The sequence below is a fragment of the Balaenoptera borealis genome (genome assembly GCF_965194805.1).
Source record: "Balaenoptera borealis genome assembly, chromosome: 16".
NCBI classification, from domain to species: Eukaryota; Metazoa; Chordata; class Mammalia; order Artiodactyla; family Balaenopteridae; genus Balaenoptera; species Balaenoptera borealis.
The window spans coordinates 78585601-78607265 of NC_138872.1; the positions used below are offsets into that span (position 1 = coordinate 78585601).

Below are 21665 nucleotides of genomic sequence, written 5' to 3' on the forward strand. Positions count from 1 at the left end.
AGCCTGTGCTCCGCAACAAGAGAGGCCGCGATAGTGAGAGGCCCGCGCATCGTGATGAAGAGTGGCCCCCGCTTGCGGCAACTAGAGAAAGCCCTCGCACAGAAACGAAGACCCAACACAGCCAAAAATAAAATAATAAATAAATAATAAATAAATTGAAAAAAAAAAAAAGGATTTCTAAAACTGACTCATAGGGACTTCCCTGGTGGCACAGTGGTTAAGAATCTACCTGCTAGTGCAGGGGACATGGGTTCGGGCCCTGGTCCGGGAAGATCCCACATGCCACGGAGCAACTAAGCCTGTGTGCCACAACTACAGAGCCTGCGCTCTAGAGCCCGTGAGCCACAACTACTGAGCCCACGTGCCACAACTACTGAAGCCCACGCATCTAGAGCCCATGCTCCACAACAAGAGAAGCCACTGCAACGAGAAGCGTAGCCCCCCCCCACCACAACTAGAGAAAGCCTGCGCACAGCAATGAAGACGCAACGCAGCCAAAAATAAATAAATAAATAAATTTTAAAAAACAAAACTGACTCATACACCTATTGTTTTGGTTTCAGAAGACAACTATTGATCCTTGTCTGCAGAATAATTTATAGAAACAAATATTAGGAACTTAAGAATTATATCCAAAGATTATTCTCTGTGGCATCAAATTATTGGTAACAAAAAAAAGTATGAATACTAATAGGCAGGGACTACAATTTGCAACTGAGGACAATTCCCCTAATGCTTAGTTCTAACCATTGAAGAACCACATTAGCAAGACAGTATAGAGAACGGAAATGTAAACACAGCTGCCAGTTGATTACAGTATTCATAGGACAGATGGCAACTGATATACACATAATCAAAGCAACATTATTAATATAAATTTAAATACATAAACATAATCAAAGTCTTAAACATTCTCAAAATGATAAGAAATAATGGAAAAAATTTAAATAGATTGCTACCATAAAGCTTAGAAGATTATATGGGGGGGGGGATGTTTTACAGTGGAGGGGATGTTTTTTAAAAATACAATTGAGAATTGAAATTAATGAATTAAGTAAACTATTTTTATTCACCCATTATCTGCTTGTTGCATCATGAATTGGATCTAACTGGATAATGGAAATTTAAGTTTGGATCTTAAAGACATACATATTATATGCTGATAGACATGTTTAAGAAAATGCTGTATCACTGAGTTAACATAAAACCTATGGAGAGTGTTAGGTTAAACACAGATACAAAAACTGTCACACTGTGAGAGGTCCTAGGTATTAACACCCTACAGTAAATTTCTCTACTGCATTTGTTCTGGTATCAAATAAGTACACTACTTGGATGAACGCCTGTTGGAGGATCACAGAACTGACTGAGGACAGAGGATGAGATGATTCCACTGAGGGAGTCAAGAAGACCTGTTTAACTTTGCTTCATGCTTACTCAAATTTAATGCACAGAGAAAAACTTTTTTTTTTTCCCAACGCACCAAACATCTATCAGGGAAAGACCTGCTTATCTGAATAAGAAATTTTAATCAGTTTGACATTTCTCTACCTTGTAACATGTTTCACTAATCCAGAGTAATGTCAAGCAAGGAGCACAGTACAATAAACATTTACCATTTTTCTTAAGCTCTTCAGTATTTCCCCTAATATGTTACCATGTCAGTGATTCACTTTTGAGCATTCTGAAATGTCTCCATGGACTTCAGAAAGTCTTTTCTGGGTATAAATCTCATTAAGCTTTAGAAGAAAATACGATGTGTTATCCATAAATATTTAGGTTTAACATTTATGAAATACCGAAGATAAAAATGCAATACTTACAGTATTTTACGAAATCTTTCTGAAAATCCTTTCTGGTGTTGACAAAAGCACGTCCTCTCTCTGTTCCAACAACAAATACGTCTGTTTCATACACTGCGATGCAGGCCACTTCTGCCTTGGACTTGGCCAGTTCTTTACACTGAAATACACAAATAGCAAATCTTATGTTATATACAGATGTTTAAAAGCACTGTTTCTGCTGGATGAATAAAAAATCTTATCACTTGACCTGCCTTAATACCTAATGTGGATGAGGTGAAGTTTCTAGTTTTGGCCTTAAGTTATCATATACACAACAGAGTCCCCATTTTTTTTTAAGGGACCTCTCTTTCTAACAGATAGTTTACAACCCTGATTTTATTTTATTTTATTTTTTGATATTTATTTATTTATTTATTTTGGCTGCACCGGGTCTTAGTTGCGGCACGCAGGATCTTTGTTGCAGCATCCAGGATCTTTTAGTTGCAGCATGAGGGCTTTTAGTTGCGGTATGCGGGGCTTCTTAGTTGTGGCATGCGTGCGGGATCTAGTTCCCCGACCAGGGATCGAACCCAGGCCACCTCCATTGGGAGCATGGAGTCTTACCCAATGGACGACCAGGGAAGTTCCAACAACCCTGATTCTAAACAGAAGAAATCACACAATTTATAAGAAAAAAGGTAGAAATCCTTTGTTATCTGTTATAGGTCAAATATCCAAGAAAGAGACTCAGATTTGCACACAGGCTTACTGGCGAGCACTCCCAATAACAACAGCTGTGTGCTGTGAGGAGGCAGGATTCTGCAAAGGGGGAATCAACAGCTGCCACAGATGCACCACAGAAATTCTGGAGCTGGGATGGGCCTCCCCAAGGAAGGGGAAAGACCCTGGGCAAGGGAGCCTCTGACACTCACAGAAACTGGGGGATTAGTGCCATCAGTCCTGAATGGGGGAGTTGGGGTCTGGAAGCCACACTACAACTTCCATCACATAATCCCACCTCCAGAAGTATCTCCATATGTATACACCAGGAATCCCATTTAGAAGAGTATACTTTTACTGAATATATTCCTATGAGATTAAATATTCTTTAAACTTTTAATAGAGTATATACCATTCCATTTTATGGATAAACAATAATTCATTTAGTGCAAACCTCATTGAAAACATTGCTGATTCTAATTATCACTCCTAAGAATAACAATGAAATACTAATCTGGGAACAAAATATTTACGTGTATGTTGAGTGACTGTCTCAGAACAGAGTCGGAGACGTGAAAACAACATAGTCAAAAAACTGACTCTGAAAGTAAATACTTTTAAGGTTCTCAAAACCTACTAAAAATTGCTTTCTAAGAAGGTTCTATCAGTTGATAATCCCATCTGCACTTCTAGAAGAGCTAACTCACAATATCCTAGCAAATGTTATTGTGCAACTTTCCCAGAACCATTTAAAAAGGGTACTTTAGGACTTCCCTGGTAGTGCAGTAGTTAAGAATCCACCTGCCAGTGCAGGGGACACGGGTTCGAGCCCTGGTCTGGGAAGATCCCACAAGCCGCAGAGCAACTAAGCCCGTGCACCACAACTACTGAGCCTGCGCTCTAGAGCCTGTGAGCCACAACTACTGAGCCCGCGTGCCACAATTACTGAAGCCCACGTGCCTAGAGCCCATGCTCTGCAACAAGAGAAGCCACTGCAATGAGAAGCCCGCGCACTGCAACGAAGAGTAGCCCCCGCTCGCCACAACTAGAGAAAGCCTGTGTGCAGCAACAAAGACCCAACGCAGCCAAAAATAAAAATAAATAAAATAAATTAGAGTATTGTACCTTGGACAGTTTTTTGTAAATTAGGCTAACTTTAGCTTATTTTTCTACTATGTTAACTGTTTCCCTATTAATGCATAACAGTGCCTCACTGATTTTAGGCATAGAAAAGCTGTTTATGGAATTAAATACATAATTATACATATTTTCTTCTGGTTTTTTAGTTTATGTTAATATGACAATTTTTTAAAATTTTTACTCATCTAGAGTTTAACTTGACACACAATAAAGACTTTCTTCCCCCAAAGAACCTATGTTCTCAGCATCATTTGTTGAAAACTACAGCTTCCTCGATTTGTTTTTTGTTTTTTAAATTTATTTATTTAATTTATTTATTTTTGGCTGTGTTGGGTCTTGGTTGCTGTGTGCGGGCTTTCTCTAGTTGCGGTGAGCAGGGGCTACTCTTCATTGCGGTGCATGGGCTTCTCATTGCGGTGGCTTCTCTTGTTGCGGAGCACTGGCTCTAAGGCACGCGGGCTTCAGTAGTTGTGGCTCATGGGCTCTAGAGCGCAGGCTCAGTAGTTGTGGCGCACGGGCTTAGTTGCTCCACGGCATGTGGGATCTTCCCGGACCAGGGCTCGAACCCGTGTCCCCTGCATTGGCAGGCGGATTCTTAACCACTGTGCCGCCAGGGAAGCCCCCTCCATTTGTTTTTGATTTGTACAATTACCACCTTCTAATTTCTTAAATGGAAATTACTTGAATAATATCACTTAAAAACAGTATCTCAAATAAATAATTTTATACCTCCTGTCACGATCAGAAATCTTTTGAACTGTAATAAAGCCACAGTAGAGAACTTGTGACCGAGGTGAGCCGACAATCGTTCCCAGCACAGCGAACAGTGCTGTACTGTAATTTTGTTATATGACATTTCTATGATGTGTTATATGGTACATACCTATGAGATGTACCATGGCTGCTCACCTGTAAGGAACTATTATTTACTTACCTTGTGATAAATGAGGGTGCAATCTTGCCGCACTATCCACACTCTTAGTTGGACAACCCTGTCTCCAAAGGCAGTATTTAGGAAACAGTAAAGCAAGATTCATGTACTGTCTAAGGATTAGATCAAAGAAATCTATGGGCCAAAGAAAGAAGGATGAAGCCGACCTATACACCTATAAATTATACTTCACAGTATACAACTGGGAACAGGAGAGAGATCCTCTTACTTCTGCCAAATATGAGAAAACTATAAAGACATTCTAAGGAAGGGAATGGGTCCTATGTGACCCTATTTCATTCTACACAGAGAGTAGTATTAAAGAAAATTATTTAATATCAACAGAATAGGATTTAATCTCTAAATTATTTAACGTTACAGCCACAAATTTTGGCTAACTTTATGACCAAAAGCGAGAAATAAGTGACAGTCAGAAAGTAATAGTAGGAAAAAAAAAGAAAAGAAAGTAATAGTAGGGACTTCCCTGGTGGTCCAGTAGTTAAGACTCCATGATCCCAATGCAGGGGGCCTGGGTTCGATCCCTGGTCGGGGAACTAGATCCCACATGCCGCAACTAAGAGCCCGCATGATGAAACTAAGACTTGGTGCAGCCAAATAAATAAATACTTAAAAAAAAAAAAAAAAAGTAATAGTATATATAGCCACTAACCATTCTAAAATTTCTTTCTTTAAGGAGATAATTTTTTTAATTCTTATACAGCAGAAAGAAGAAAAAAAATGCCCTAATGGTAAAACAAAAAAGATTCCACGAACTATGTCATATTGAGAACTGTGAGGTTAAATGCTATATAATACTAGTCAATGCTTAAGACAGGAAATACACAGCATCCTCCTGCTTAGAATATATAACTTCATTGTGTCAGAAAATACTTAAGTCTGATGTTTCTTAAATCTATGAGTTCAAATACATATTAAGAAAAACACAATAAGCAAACTGTATTACTACCATGATAGTAATATAAAAGTACAGCAAAAGAATACTACTTAATATTTTGCAATTATGTGTACAAGTTTTTTAAAAATAAAGAGTTAAGACACTACATATTGGGTAGAAGGTCACAGAATTCAGACAATTGTGAAGCATAGCACACAAAATAAAGAATAGATGTAAAATAGTGAATATGCTCTTATGGCCCAAAATTGTGGTAATGTTCTTTACATAGCTACAATAAGACACCAGCACCACACTATAATATACGAACTCATTCTGAGTAACTTCAAATATTACACTTAAATTCAAAGTTAATGCTTGCAAAACAAGGGATTGCCTAAGATACTGGGAGGTAAAAAATTGAAATTAAATGTAAAAAATTACACATCCGGATAAGCTAAGAACATTCTGAAACATGCAATAAAATTTGAAAGGCTTAAATCCATAACTATCACTCAAGCAAAAAAAATGTGTATTTATTAAAAATAAAAGACACAGTGTATGTTTTCCAAAAACAACTCAATCTCATTCACAAGCCCAATTTTATCCAACTATGGAAAACTTTATAGAACTGCAAAGCCATCTCACCATGGACTCAAGAGCAGACATAAGGAATGTCACCACCATCCTGCTCTCCGAAGACTCCTCATCTTCGACGGGCAGGGTAGACATTGCTACTTGGGCCATGATCCCTAGGAAAGAGAGGTATTAGGAAAGTGAGTGGTAGAAATTCAGTGTCTTGCTCAACATATGTTTAGAGCTGTGAGGGTCCGCCATAAATTGCCTAATTTACAGTTTTCTTGCTTAAGAGAAAAAATAAGACTTAAAAACCAAGTAATCTATCAAAATTTGCCCCAAACTCCTATTATCCTGTAAGATAGAGAATCTATCCCCCAACTTTCCATCTAGTTTTAGTTCCATAAAACTAGGTCAGCATCACCTCCCAAAATAAATTTAGGTGCCACCCAGAACCAGTTAAAAAATTTCCCACTGAGGAAGAGGTGATGCACTTCACAACCCAGTGATAGTTGATCACAGTTCCACATAGGAAACAGACACAACCTCCCCTTTCTCCCATGCGCACACTGATTACTGAGGAGTGGGTTCAGTAGACTGAGGTTGGGTGAAGAGAATTCCTCCTTTCTTATTAAGAAGGAAATACGTTGCAGGACAAGTAAGAGCTAAGATTCCTTTATAATACATTCTCTTTAGAAAACACTGATACTTTTGCATCAGCAAAGAGGCTCAGCTGAATTTCAAGCACTATGAAAATACAAACACAAAAACCATTCAATAGTAAGTGCTGGCAAGGATGTGGAGAAATGAGAACCCCTGTGCATTGCTCTTAGGAGTGTAAAATGGTACATCCACTGTGGAAAACAGTTTGGTAGTTCTCTAAAAAATTAAACAGAATTACCATGATGCAGCAATTCCACTTCCGGGTATATACTCAAGAGAACTGAAAGCAGGGACTTGAACAGATATTTGTACACTCATGTTCACAGCAGCATTATTCGTAACAGCCAAAAGGTGGAAACCAAAGTGTCCACTGTCAGATGAATAAACAAAATATGATATTATCCATACAATGGAATGTAATTCAGCCTTAAAAAGGAATGAAGTTCTGATACATACTACAATGTAGATGAACCTTACAAATATTATTCTAAGTGAGATAATCCAGACACAAATGGATAAATGTGTGATCCACTCACATGAGATTACCTATAATAATCAAATTCACAGAGACAGAAAGTAGAATGATGGTTGCCAGGGTCTAGAGGGAGGGAGCAATGACAATTTTTTTATTTAAGCATACAGAGTTTTAGTTTGGGATGACAAAAAAGTTCTGGAGATAGATAGTGATGATGGTCACACAACAATGTGAATGTCAAAAAGAGACATGTACCACAATGTTCACTGCAGCACGATTTATGGTGGCCAGGACATGGAAACAACCTAAACGTCCACTGACAGATGAATGGATAAAGAAGATGCGGCATATATATACAATGGAACATTACTCAGATATAAAAAGAAACGAAATTGAATTACTTGTAGTGAGGTGGATGGACCTAGAGTCTGTCATACAGAGTGAAGTCAGAAAGAGAAAAACAAATACCGGACGCTAACGCATATATATGGAGTCTAAAAAAAATGATACTGATGAACCTAGTGGCAGGGCAGGAATAAAGACGCAGACGTAGAGAATGTACTTGAGGACAAGGGGTAGGGGGGAAGCTGGGGTGAAGTGAGAGTAGCATTGACGTATATACACTACCAAATGTAAAACAGCTAGCTAGTGGGAAGCAGCAGCATAGCACAGGGAGATCTGCTCGGTGCTTTTCGATGACCTAGAGGTGTGGGACAGGGAGGGTGGGAGGGAGGCTCAAGAGGGAGGGGATATGGGGACATATGTATGCATATGGCTGATTCACTTTGTTGTACAACAGAAACTAACACTGCATTGTGAAGCAATTATACTCCAATAAAGATGTATAAAAAAATTTTCTTAATAGAATAAAAAAAACCCCACAATGTGAATGTACTCAATGCCAGGGGAACTGTACATGTTAAAATGGTAAATTTTATGTCATATATATTTCATGAAAATTTAAAAATTAAAAGGCGAAAATACATCCCATAAAGACATTCTAAGAAACCAAAACCTAAAGCAAAGTTTTAAAAATTCTAATACTAAAAGAACTGTCTTTCTATAAATAGCATGCAAATTAGATGCCTATTAAAAAGTACCCCTTTTCAATTTGGTTAATTCTAGGTTTTAGCAAGAGACCAAATAATCAAATGAAACTAATATGAAAGGATGACTGAAAAATTAATGACTGGAAGCATAAATAGAAATTCTAAAAATAAATCTGTGTATATAAGTTAATTTACTAAAGACACCTGGGTGTTCCTTAACTGAAGGCCCAATATTAGAGAACATGCTGTGCTGCTAGCGTGAAAAGTTGTTTTGGCTAAAAATGTATGTAAATCTTTTCCCTATTATTAAAGAGGATCATCAGGGAAGGGAGGAGGGGCAAGATACGGATAAGGGATTATAAGGTACCAACTACTATATTAAATAAATAAGCTACAAGGATATATTGTACAGCGCAGGAGAATATTGTCAATATTTTATAATAACTTTAAATGGAGTACAAGCTATAAAAATATTGAATCACTATGTTGTACACCTGAAATTAATATAGTATTGTAAATCAACTAAATTTCAATTTTTAAAAAAAAGAGGATGATTTCCCTATTATTAAAAACTGTGATCTAGCTCCACCATCTGTTAGCATGTGAATTAACTGCTAGGCTAGATTTGGGCATCAAAAACTAATGAAGTATACATACTTAAGAAATAAAATTTTATAATAAAAAATTGACACATCTCCATACCTGTTAACAAAAAGAATTTTGTTTCCCAAAACAGAAAAGGCAGTATCAAGCAAGAGAATGGTTAGATGATAGAAATTATTTTCCGTAACAGCCTAGGTCCTGTTCTCTTCTCTTGGATAAATAAGTTTTAAGTAAACTTATAGTAAAATGTGGCTCAGTCAAAATGGACAACAAGGCGTAATATTTTTCCCTAATAACCTTCACTTAGAAAATACTATCATTATTTCTGAAAGTTCATAATATATCTTAATAATCTCACTTTTCCTTTAATTCTCTGGCAGGAGAAAAAGATGTGCTCTCATTTTACAAATGCAATGATTTGTCAAGGTCATATAGCCACTATCCCAGGCAGAAGAACATTAACACTAGGACAACTTTCTGCCTACTGCTATTTCCACTTCTCACCCTCAATTGCCACAGATCTGCTTTGATGTCAATCACATTCAGTGTGTGATAAGAAATGGGAGGGACACCATACCAACAGCCTGTGGGGATGCCACAGGCGATGAGAAATCCTATTCCATTACCAGAACTTTTCAAGAGCAGCTTAGTACATTTTGATGGTAAGAACCCTGGAGGAGACCAAGTCCAGTCAGGCTTGATGGGGAAGGATGCATTTTGTTTGGGGCTTTCTGCTCTCTAGAAACGGCTGTATCTGGATTACAAAAGAAATTCACTGAACTGCTCTTTGCCTGCCCCAAGAGGTCATTTCCCTGGATAGTCCTTAGTCAACACTGTTCATGGAACATTCCCTGCACCCTTAACCCGATGACTGCATCCTCTCCTGTTCCCTTTGCCAGAAACTGCCATCACACAGTGGCATTAACAATGAACACCAGAGGACACACGAGGTCAGGGTGGTGACGCAAGCTTACAGAGCATGAGGCATGATGGGCTGGTCCTCACAGAAGCAGGAGCCAGGAAAACCAGGTTGTGGGTTCCCCAGACCACCAGCCTGCTCTGGGACTCCAGTGGGCAACGGCCCTCAGGCTCCTCCTCTATGAACGGAGACTCTAAATCAATCACTTACCATGAAGGTTCCTTTCACCTCTGACCCTACAAAATAACTCAATTTAAAATAAGAGCAAGATAAACAAAAAATAAACACTCACATATACCTATCATGTTTTGTTAGTCATCTTTTTAATATTTACAACCACCCTGTGAGGGAGAAAGAGTAAGAGTAGAAAAGCAAAATGGAAGTATCCAGGGAGCCTAGAAAAAAAGACTTGTGAAGGAGATAGCATCTCATAAGCCACTAGGGCAGGAACCGTGCACTCTTTTTCTGATTTAATTTAAACAGGGTGTGTGTGTGTGTGTGTGTGTGCGCGTGTGTGCGCGCATGTGTGTCACTAGAAATGAACAACAAATATCACCAGGGTGTGTGTGTGTGTGTGTGTCACTAGAAATGAACAACAAATATCACCAGGATGTGATCTGTTATATCTATCCTGTCAAAACTCAGAAGTCTCCCAATTAAAAAGACCATGGGGGGACTTCCCTGGTGGTCCACTGGTAAAGAATGAGTCTTCCAGTGCAGTGGACATGGGTTCGATCCCTCGTTGGAGAACTAAGATCCCACGCGCTGCGGGGTAACTAAGCCCGCATGCCACAACTAGTGACTCGCGGGCCTCAACTAGAGCCCGCGTGCCACAACGGAGAGCCCACACGCGCCTCAATGAAAGATCCCACCTGCCTCAATGAAAACCCCACATGCCACAACTGAGACCGGATGCAGCGATAGACAGATAGATAGGTAGGTAGGTAGAAAGAAAGGAAAGAAAGAAAAGAAAGAAGGAAAAGAAGAAAAAAAAAAGAAAACAAAGAGAGAGAGAAAGAAAGAAAAAAAAAGAAAGAAAGAAAAAGGAAGAAAGGAAGAAAGAAAAAGAAAGAGGGCTTCCCTGGTGGCTCAGTGGTTGGGAGTCCGCCTGCCAATGCAGGGGACACGGGTTCCTGTCCCGGTCCGGGAAGATCCCACATGCCGCGGAGCGGCTAGGCCCGTGAGCCACAACTACTGAGCCTGCGCATCTGGAGCCTGTGCTCTGCAACGGGAGAGGCCGCGACAGTGAGAGGCCCGCGCACCGCGATGAAGAGTGGCCCCCACTTGCTGCAACTGGAGAAAGCCCTCGCACAGAAACGAAGACCCAGCACAGCCAAAAATAAATAAATACATTTTTTTTAAAAAAAGAAAAAAAGAAAGATCATGGGGAACTCCCTGGCGATCCAGTGGTTAGGACTCCACGCTTTCACTGCCCAGGGTCCGGGTTCAATCCCTGGTCAGGGAACTAAGATCCCGCATGCCACGCGGCGTGGCCAAAAAATAAAAGAAAAGAAAATAAAAATAAAGTGACCATGAAACAAAAATTTAAGGTACCTAAAATGGGACAGTTAGTTCTTTGGAACAAAAAGGAAAATGACCAAAATGATCATGTCCTCCATAAAACAGTAAATATAAAAATGGTAGATTCCTTTCAATCTTTTTAAACACAGAGAAGGAAGAAAAACTTAACTGAGACAATTCAGAAGGTGAGCCCAGGGACTTCCCTGGCGGTCCAGTGGGTAAGACTCCACACTCCCAATGCAGGGAGCCCGGGTTCGATCCCTGTTCGGGGAACTAGATCCCGCATGCCACAGTTAAAAAAAAAAAAAAAAAAAGACCCCACATGCTGCAGCAAAGATCCTGCGTACCGCAACTAAGATCCAGTGCAGCCAAAAAAAATAAAAATGAATAAATAAATATTACACACACACACACTACAGGAAACTAACTTTAAAAAAAAAGATGAGTCCAATGTTAGACAAGAAAATGACTTCTGGGATTTGTACCACAATGTATTTATTCCCCATTGTCTTATCTCTGATGCTGTCTCGGTAAAGGAGGGGTGGTGTGGGGAGAAATGATGATCTCTCTTTGTAAGGAAGGAGGCAATAATCCAAGGCAGAAAATCAGCAGTCAAGGAAACACCTGGAAGGTATGTATCCCTCTAGAGATGTGCCATCCAATACGGTAGCCAATAACCACAGGTAGTTATTTAAATTTAAATTAATCGAGATTAATTAAAAATTCAGTTCCTCAGTAGTTTTAGCCACAGTTCAAGTGTTTAGCAGCCACACGTAGTGACTTTTGCAGTGAAGAATCACAGATATAGAACTTTTCCATTATCACAAATTAAACTATGTTGAGTAAACTTTTAAATTCTCATGACCTCTTGAGCCACCACGGTAGTAGCTATAGCAAAAGAATGAACTAATCAATGGAAAAGAAACTTAAAGGAACATGAGCCAGGAAACAAAGGCCAATCCCAACTCTGTGTGAGCATTCTTCACTACCAATCTCCAAGGATTTTTTTTTTTTTAATTAATTGATTTATTTGGCTGCGTTGGGTCTCCATTGTTGCACACGGGCTTTCTCTAGTTACTGCGAGCGGGGGCTAGTCTTCGTTGCAGTGTGCAGCCTTCTCACTGCAGTGGCTTCTCTTGTTGCGGAGCATGGGCTCTAGGCACGCGGGCTTCAGTAGTTGTGGCACGCGGGTTCCAGAGCGCAGGCTCAGTAGTTGTGGTGCACGAGCCCAGTTGCTCCACGGCATGTGGATCCAACCGGACCAGGGTTCGAACCCAAGTCCCCCACACTGGCAGGCAGATTCCTAACCACTGCGCCACCAGGGAAGTCCGAATCTCCAAGGATTATTGCTACAAGAGTATCCCCATAGAACAGAGTACCAATGTAGCCTGCCTGAGAAAAAGAACACAGAAAAGGAACGGAGAAGTACAGTTTTATGATATAGTAAAGTTAAAATGCATACACAAGACATCTGGGACGCAGATTCTCAGAATAAATTAGTAAAATTACAAAGAGCCTAACCCACTATGAGTACAGTGACCTTGCCTTAATGATCAACTAGCATCATCTACCTGTCATGTTACATATTCTTACAGAACAAGTTATTTAAATAGCTGCATAATAGCCCATTGAAATGAAATCATACAATTTCTCTCAACATCTTCATAAAATTGGCTTTTGCCTTTTTATTTCTGTATTTTAAAAATACTGAAATATAGCATGAAAATCTTTATACCTCTTAATACATAATGCTATAATTTTTCCATTGCTACCAGAAATGTTTAAAAACACTAAATTCATCAGTCTCACCAACATATTGGAGAACTATGACCTAATCACTATGAATACCTTATTATTACTAAAACAGCTGAATTTCTTTGCTTACTAAAGAAACACTCCTCATAGTTTTATCATCTGTATTTCTTCCTGAGTGACTCATCTACTTAGGGTCCTATGCCCATTACTAAACTGACCTCTGATGATGACTACACATTGCATGAACTGTCAGAATTCTGATAATTATATGTGTATATACCTCCTTAATGACTCAGCTTTTGTGTATGTGTATTTTAATTCTGTATTCTTACTGCAATATTATTTGTTTCGAACAATTTAATTTTCATTTTGATTTAACCACATACGTATTTATGAAATTCTTTGCTCATTCTTTTCTTGCATCTCAGATTTTCCTTCTGCCTAAAGTTAATCCTTTACAGTTTCTTTCTCATGGCAAACTTATTGTTTGCTAAAAATTCTTTATTCTTGAAAGATACTTTCAACTAGGATAAGAATCTGGGTTGACAAATACTTCCTGTCAGCACACTGAGGTTATTTCATTATCTTTTGGCTTCATTTTATTTTGGCTTCCATTGTTGCTATTCAGAAGTCATCCAGAATCTCTTTTAAAGGTAATCCCAATCCTCACCCCTGCTGTTTTTAAGATGTTTTCTTTGTCTCTGGTTTTCTACAGTTTCACTCTGTATAGTGTGTGTGTGTGTAGTGTAGATTTCTTCTTATTCAGTACATTTATCATTCACTGGGCTAAGGATTGTCATCTTTCAGTAGTGGCAAATTCTCAGCTATTATCTCTACAGGTATTGTCTCTGTCCCATTGTCTATCTCCTATCCTACACAGAGACTCAGACTAAATGTATGCTAATCCTTAAATCTCTTACCCTCTTCTGAATTTTTCTCATTTTTCCTCCCTGACTTATCTTTCTTCTGACTTATCTTCCATTTCACTAATTCCTTCTTCACTTGTACTTATTCTGTTGTTAAAACCACCCATCAGGGTTTTTATTTTGTTTATAATTTTCATTTATACAATTTCTATTTGTTGCCATGTCACATTTAGAGTTTCCTACTCCCTAAAGATTTTCAAGCTCGACATATTTCTTTAAACATAGCACGGGTAGTTGTTTTACAGTCTATGATAATTCAAAAATCTCAAGTCTTTGCAGGTGTATTTCTGATGTTTCTCATAGTTCTAGCTCATACTCACGGTTCTCGTTCCCATGTATGCCTGATTGTCTTTTACTGTATGCTGGTCATTTCACATCAAAACACTGTTTTAAATATGAGACCTGGTATCTGGGAACAATGCCTGCCTGGGATCACCGTAATCCGAAGCTTCAGGTTCCTCTTCAGGTTCCTCGGATCACCCAGAGATGTTAACCCAGACCACAAATAGGGATGCAAGCTGGCTTATTTCTTTTTTTTTTCTTTTTTTTTTGGGGGGGGCTTATTTCTTAATCAGCCTTAACCAATTTGAGGTCTCAACTTATTGAGGGGAAGGGTCTATCTGTCCCCTGAATTTTGTGCAGATTCTGGGCTTTGATTTCAGCCTCTCATCTCACATGGTTTTCAAAACTCAAGTTCATATGGTGAAACTGGCAGATGCCCTTAGGGCAAAAGAGTTTCCCACTTCTACTATTAGTTCCTATTTTCCTTTTTTTTTTTTTTTTTTTTTAATTTTGCCTGCGCAGCAGGACTTGCAGGATCTTAGTTCCTGGTTAAACCCATGCCCCCTGCAGGGGAAGTGAGGCGTCCTAGCCACTGGACCACCAGGGAATGCCCCCATTTTCCTTTTAATATTAGCTTCTCATAATAGCTCTTCAAAATTCCTATCTTATCAACTTTTTGGTATTTTTACAAAAGTTTTGTTTTATAATTCTAGAACATTCTTATTAGTCCCACCAACTCTGGGAACCACACCTTACTTAAAATAGTCTTCTATTTTCAAGAACAATTTATGAATTAGCCAGAACTATCTTACACTGCAAGGTTACAAATACCCAATTCAAACCACCACAAGTGAACAAAGGAATTTTTATTGTTTTATTTAACTATCCAGTCTAAACACTGCACTGATTCTATACACAGCTAGATCGAGGAACACAAGAGATATCATTAGAGTTCTCTCTATTCCCTCCCTGCAGGCCTCACTTCTTGAGCAGATGGGTTTCTTTCCTAAGACAATGGTGGCCACATGCATCTTTATGCTTACCACACACCTACACTGTGATCCTAGAGGCAGCGGACTATCATATCTTCCTGCTATTTTTTGCACAAAAGTTCTGGGGATTTGTGTCACGAGCCTATCCCAAGCCCACGTGGCTAGTCAGAACAAGATTACCTGGGATACACTGTGATTCGCAGTCTACCCAGAACCACGTGGAATAGGATGGTAAGCAGTTAAAAGGCAAAGCATGACACTGTTATCAGGAGAAAAGGGTTGATAAAGTGTGCCAGTACACAAAAACAATAGCTACCAGAGTCCGTTCCATTTTCTTCCCCATTTTTTTCAATTTCCTTAATTCTTCAATTCTGAACTTTTTTTTGACTTCATTTTCTGTTTCCTTGATTTGATTTTAATTCTCCTTTAAGTTTAAAGCTGAACTTAAAAAAAAAAAAAAAAAAAGCTGAACTTAATTGGCCTGTTGCTGTTTCATCTTTTTATCTTTTATCCTGTCAGCTACTGTTTAATTGAAGCAATGCCTTCTTTTATGTCTCTGAAAACAGACTCCAGCCATTCTTTAAAATCTTCTTGTGTTTCTTATTGGAGATCCATTTCAGGGATTAGGTTTATCTGTGTCCTTACTGTACTGATCCGTTCTACCTCAAAATAAGCCCATAATTAATTCTATGTAAGTGTTTTTATTTGACCACACTTTTGCTTTTAATTTATTGATCCTTGCTGTTAATGCTGAACAGCAAAAAATAAAAAGAGATTTTACAATGAGTCAAAGAGAACTCTAAAACACTTTCAGGGACCTTCCTGGTGGCGCAGTTGTTAAGAATCCGTCTGCCAATGCAGGGGGGCACAGGTTCGAGCCCTGGTCCAGGAAGATCCCACATGCCACGAAGCAACTAAGCCCATGCGCCACAACTACAAAGCCTGAACTCTAGAGCCCCCAAGCCACAACTACTGAGCCCACATGCCACAACTACTGAAGCCCGCGCACCTAGAGCCCATGCTCTGCAACAAGAGAAGCCATCAAAAGGAGAAGCCCACGCACTGCAACGAAGAGTAGCCCTGGCTCGCCACAACTAGAGAAAGCCCACGCGCAGCAACAAAGACCCAAGGCAGCCAAAAATAGATAAATAAAATAAATTAAAACACTTTCACACAGGCCATCATCACTCTAAGAAAAAACTGAGATTCTCAATATTTCTGATTATGTTGATTTCTAAAATATTCTAAATTTTCAACGTGTTTCTGCTTCAAATTAAGGTTCAGGTCAGACTGTTCAGTCTGTGGGAGGTGGGGGGTGGGGACCCATAACACTGATCTGGTTTCTTTTATTCCATTTATGTCTTATTTCTTTTTTGTGGTATTATTTTGTTATTTTCAACAAACATTTCTCCATTTCAATCTTAAAACTTACAATTTTAGATAAAGAAGAAAATTCAAGGGACTTCCCTGATGGTGCCGTGGTTAAGACTCCATGCTCCCAATGCAGAGGGCCTGGGTTCGATCCCTCGTCAGGGAAATAGACCCCACATGCATGCCAAAACCAAGAGTTCGCATGCCACAACTAAGAAGCCTGCGTGTCGCACCTAAGGAGCCCACCTGAAGCAACTAAGCCCCGGTGCAACCAAATAAATAAATATTAAAAACAACAAACAAATCTGTCTCTGCCACTGCTGCCTCCTAGAAGAGGCTTCTTCTGCAAAAGAGCCCTGTCAAAGCATCGTGCTCCGTAATTCTCTTCTCCAAACCAAGCATCCCCAGTTTGTCCCGTGCTTTACCTGTAGCATGATTTCCAAAATATTCCTCAGTGGCACCATTCTCAAGATATTCTCTAGTTTGTCCAGGCAATGTCCCAGAAGTGGACAGAACATTTTGGATGAGATCAGTCTGCCAGAGACTACACTAGGACCTGTAACTCCCAGAATTTCCTTATTTCTTGCCTATTAACACAGAGGAATATTTTAATACACGTCTCTAAGAGCTTATCTCTATAGGCTTAATAGGTATTTTCAAAGGGAATAAATTAGGTTGGTGTTTCGTCAGAGGTTCCATTTTACAAATATTTAATAAAAGAATACAAAGTATCACAATTTATATTAATATGGTAACATATATTTAACATATACACCTCAGCAAACAGAAATAGAGCCAAAGAGACCATTTAGAAAGAAAATCAGAAATCCCTAAAACAAACCTTTGATCAAGATTGATTTTTAAAAGTCAAGGCTTTTAAGTTTTCATAGCAGGCTATGCTTACATTTTAAGATACTAAAATTTTTATTTCTTTCTGCTGAAATAAAGCTGGTAATTCTATCAGTAAACACCAAGTGATCTCTGGGAAGAAACAAAATATATTTGAAAGGTTAAGATTTGAAGTGATCTGCAAGTGTGTTTATTTTTATACTTAAAACTTTATACCCTCTCCACCCCATTTCCAAAATACTGTTGAGATAGCTAACAAAAATAGCTAAATTTTATCTTTTTTAAAAAAGCCAGGTGAAGGGAAGAAGGATAAAATTTTAAAAATGAAGGCATGGAAAGAGAGTCTGCCCAAAGGTGGATCACACAAGTTCAATACTGAGCGTCACAGCAGCCAAAACACTGTCTTTGAAACAAACAAACAAACACCTTATCAACTATTCAGGAAGACCCACAACTTTTCTTGGCACTAGTTTGAAATTTTTCACAAATGTGTAAGTTATACTTTTAAATTGACAGTGCAGATTTTTTTAAAAGTAGCAGCTTTCTCTGCCAATACACAAAGATGTGCCCCTTTGTCCTTACTTCAGATTTAAAAAACATTTGGTAGTTGATAAGCTGGCTCACTTGTTCTTTTTCTAACTTTGTATGAATTGGAAGAGGAAATGAAAATCAAGTAACTGTGACCTAAAAGTTCCATCTTTATCTTTTTAACGTATTGTTTACAGAAAGCAGGCAACAGAGCAAAGCTATTACGAATAGCAGCTTTGGAATCATGACAAATTCTGAATTCAAGTCCTAGCTCCAGTATTAGATATGGTTGACTGTGGGATTCTTTAATCCCAAATATACTAATCCAGAAAATGACAATAATATGTGTACTTACCTCACAAGGTTGGTATCAGAAGCTATTAAGTACCTGACAGAGTGCTTAACACAAGCATTCAATAAATTAAGCATTTAATTTTGTTTTTTTTAAATATTTATTTATTTATTTGGCTGCGTGGGTCTTAGTTGAGGCACGCGGGATCTTCATTGCGGCATGCAGGACCTTTAGTTGATCCATGCGGGATCCTTAGTTGCAGCATGTGGGATTTTTAGTTGCAGTATGCAAACTCTTAGTTGCGGCATGTGGGATCTAATAATTCCCTGACCAGGGGTTGAACCCGGGCCCCCTGCATTGGGAGCACAGAGTCTTAGCCACTGAACCACCAGGGAAGTCCCACCACTTAACTTTAAATTTAATTAGGGATTTCCCTGGTGGCAGAGTGGTTAAGAATCCACCTGCCAGCGCAGGTGACACGGGCTCAATCCCTGGTCTGGGAAGATCCCACATGCCACGGAGCAACTAAGCCCATGCGCACAACTACTGAGCTTGTGCTCTAGAGCCTGCGAGCCACAACTACCAAGACCATGCGCCACAACTACTGAAGCCCACGCGCCTAGAGCCTGTGCTCCGCCACAAAGAGTAGCCCCTGCTCACCGCAATTAGAGAAATCCCGCGCACAGCAACAAAGACCTGACGCAGCCAAAAATTAAAATAAATAAAATAAATTTAAAAAATTTTTAATTTAATTACTTATTTTTAAAATACACATATATGTAATACCTATTTATCTACCTATAAACTCTCCAAATCCAAGTCTGACAAATGAAAATTTCCCAAGTAACTGCTTTAATACTGCTAAATAAAATAACCTATCTTCTGATGGGGCAGGAAAAATAATAAGAAAGTTGTCAAAATAAATCACTGCTTTTTTTTAACCATTTATTTTTTTTCCCAGCTTTTTTTTGAGATATAATTGACCTACAACATTGTGTAAATTTAAGATAAACAACAAATCACTGCTTTGAAATATAGTATGTGCACCTTTTTTTTTTTTTTTGTATGTGCACCTTTTAAAGCATACATCCAACAAGCATGAAAATTTGCTTATATCAAACCTACTCCTCAAAGATTGTTTTACAATTTAAGTTTAAAAGTCACCTTGCGCCAAATACCAAAAAAAGTAAACTAGACTGAATATACAAACTGAACTAAGGAGTCTTTATTGTGAAGCTCTCAACAAACAATAGAATTTGCCCATACCAGCATTCTCCTAGAAATAGACTGTGTTCTGGGGGTTGTGTTCTGAGGGCGTCACACAATACCTAACCCACCCAGAAGGCCTTCAATATGTTGGGTAAGTAGATAAATGAGTACTGTTCCAAATGTGGTAAGGGATCTCTTCTTTTCCAAAGCTTAAAACATAGACAATGAATAGTGAACAATAGTTCAAACACTCATTTTGTTACTATAAAGAAAACTGATTTTCCTATAGGTAAGACTACAAATAAAGAAAAAAATTATGAAGTATCTAGTTGGGTAAAGTGACTACCCCACTGCTTTACAACATACCCTAAGAAAAAGTACTCTAAAAGCTTTACAGAAGCAATCAACACAACAAAAATACATAATCAGAAAATAATTAACATATAATAAAAAAATACTATGGTCTCTAGAGACAGTGTATGCAAATGGAATCAAAACACACATCAATTTTCCAAAGTATGGGACCTATACAATCAGAAATCTTCACAGGCTCAGTCTAACCAACCAGGGCTGATTTTAACCAAATACCCTAAATAGGATCAAACTCTTCATTACTCTCCACTTCTATAATTATACCATAATATAGTCATATACAGTACTTTAAAAAAATTACTTCCTTTGCCATACTATAAAAACAAAAACTTTAAAAATCACTATAACGATCAAAAAGGATGGAAATTCTGACACATCCTAAAACATGGATGAACCGTTGAGGACATTATGCTAAATGAAATAAACCAATCACAAACGGACAAATACTGTCCAAATAATTCCACTTATATGAGGTACCTAAAACAGTCAAATTTGGGACTTCCCTGGTGGTCCAGTGGTTAAGACTCCACGCTTGAAGTGTAAGGGGCACCAGTTCCATCCCTGGTCAAGGAACTAAGATCCCACATGCCTCACAGCAGGTGCCAGGCGCTGGAGGGAAGAGGGAATGGGAATTACTCTTTAACGGGCAATTTCAGTTTAGGAAGATGAAAAAGTCCTGGAGATGGATGGTGTGATGGCTGCTCAACAACGTGACTGTACAAACTGTGCACTTAACACTGTGCGTTAAGTTCTATGTTATGTATATTTTACCAATTTTTTGCTACTTTTTTTTTTTTTTTGACCGTGCCACATGGCGTGCGCGGCCCCTGCAGTGGAAGCGCGGAGTCTTAACCACTGGACCGCCAGGGAAGTCCCTACCACAATTTTTAAAAAATCACTATAAGGGGACTTCCCTGGTGGCGCAGTGGATAAGACTCCACGCTCCCAATGCAGGGGGTCCGGGTTCAATCCCTGGTCAAGGAACTAGATCCCACATGCGTGCCGCAACTAAGGAGCCGGTGAGCCACAAATAAGGGGCCCGCCTACTGCAACTAAAACCCAGCGCAACCAAATAAATAAATATTTAAAAAAAAAAGAACCTATGTCTATACCCACTAAGTCATACTCCCTCTCTCTCAATTATAAATGCACTTTGCCTCAAGTTACTTTTTAAATAAACTAACTCTTTTAAAATCCTCTATAATTTTTCATCAAGTTAAACCAAGGAACATGAGTCAATCCGCCATCAACTCTGAGAGTCCCTGGTTATATGGAACTTTCTTACTTTCCCACTAGATCAAAGTGTTTAAAGCAAAGGAGTAGTGCCAGAGACAGGCATGGGATATGAACACAAGGATTGCAGAAACAAAGAGCAAAAAACAAAAACCAAAAACAGGGAAACTGCATCGTTGAGCATTCCAGTAAAGGAAAGACAAGAAAGAGGGAAAATGATAAAGGAAGAAAGAGGTAAGAATGGAAAATGAAGAATATTAAGATAATACCTTCAGGGCTTCCCTGGTGGCGCAGTGGTTGAGAGTCTGCCTGCCAATGCAGGGGACATGGGTTCGAGCCCTGGTCTGGGAAGATCCCACATGCCGCGGAGCAACTAGGCCCGTGAGCCACAACTACTGAGCCTGCGCATCTGAAGCCTGTGCTCCACAACAAGAGAGGCCACGATAGTGAGAGGCCTGCGCACCGCGATGAAGAGTGGCCCCCGCTTGCCGCAACTAGAGAAAGCCCTCGCACAGAAACGAAGACCCAACACAGCCATAAATAATAAATAAATAAATAAATGATTTAAAAAAAAAAAGATAAT

General features: G+C 39.0%; 1 protein-coding gene across 11 annotated transcripts in view; it reads right to left on the reverse strand.

The window, feature by feature from the left end:
- Positions 1-21665, reverse strand: part of GTF2I (general transcription factor IIi) — a 143479-nt gene that overhangs the window by 69720 nt on the left and 52094 nt on the right. For all 11 annotated transcript variants that reach the window (XM_082358531.1, XM_082358524.1, XM_082358521.1 and 8 more), the window contains exons 2-3: positions 6116-6219; positions 1824-1962 (exon numbers count right to left, since the gene is read on the reverse strand). In XM_082358531.1, the coding sequence (XP_082214657.1) occupies positions 1824-1962; positions 6116-6214 (238 nt within the window). In that variant the 5' untranslated portion in view covers positions 6215-6219. The remainder of the gene's footprint in view (positions 1-1823; positions 1963-6115; positions 6220-21665) is intronic.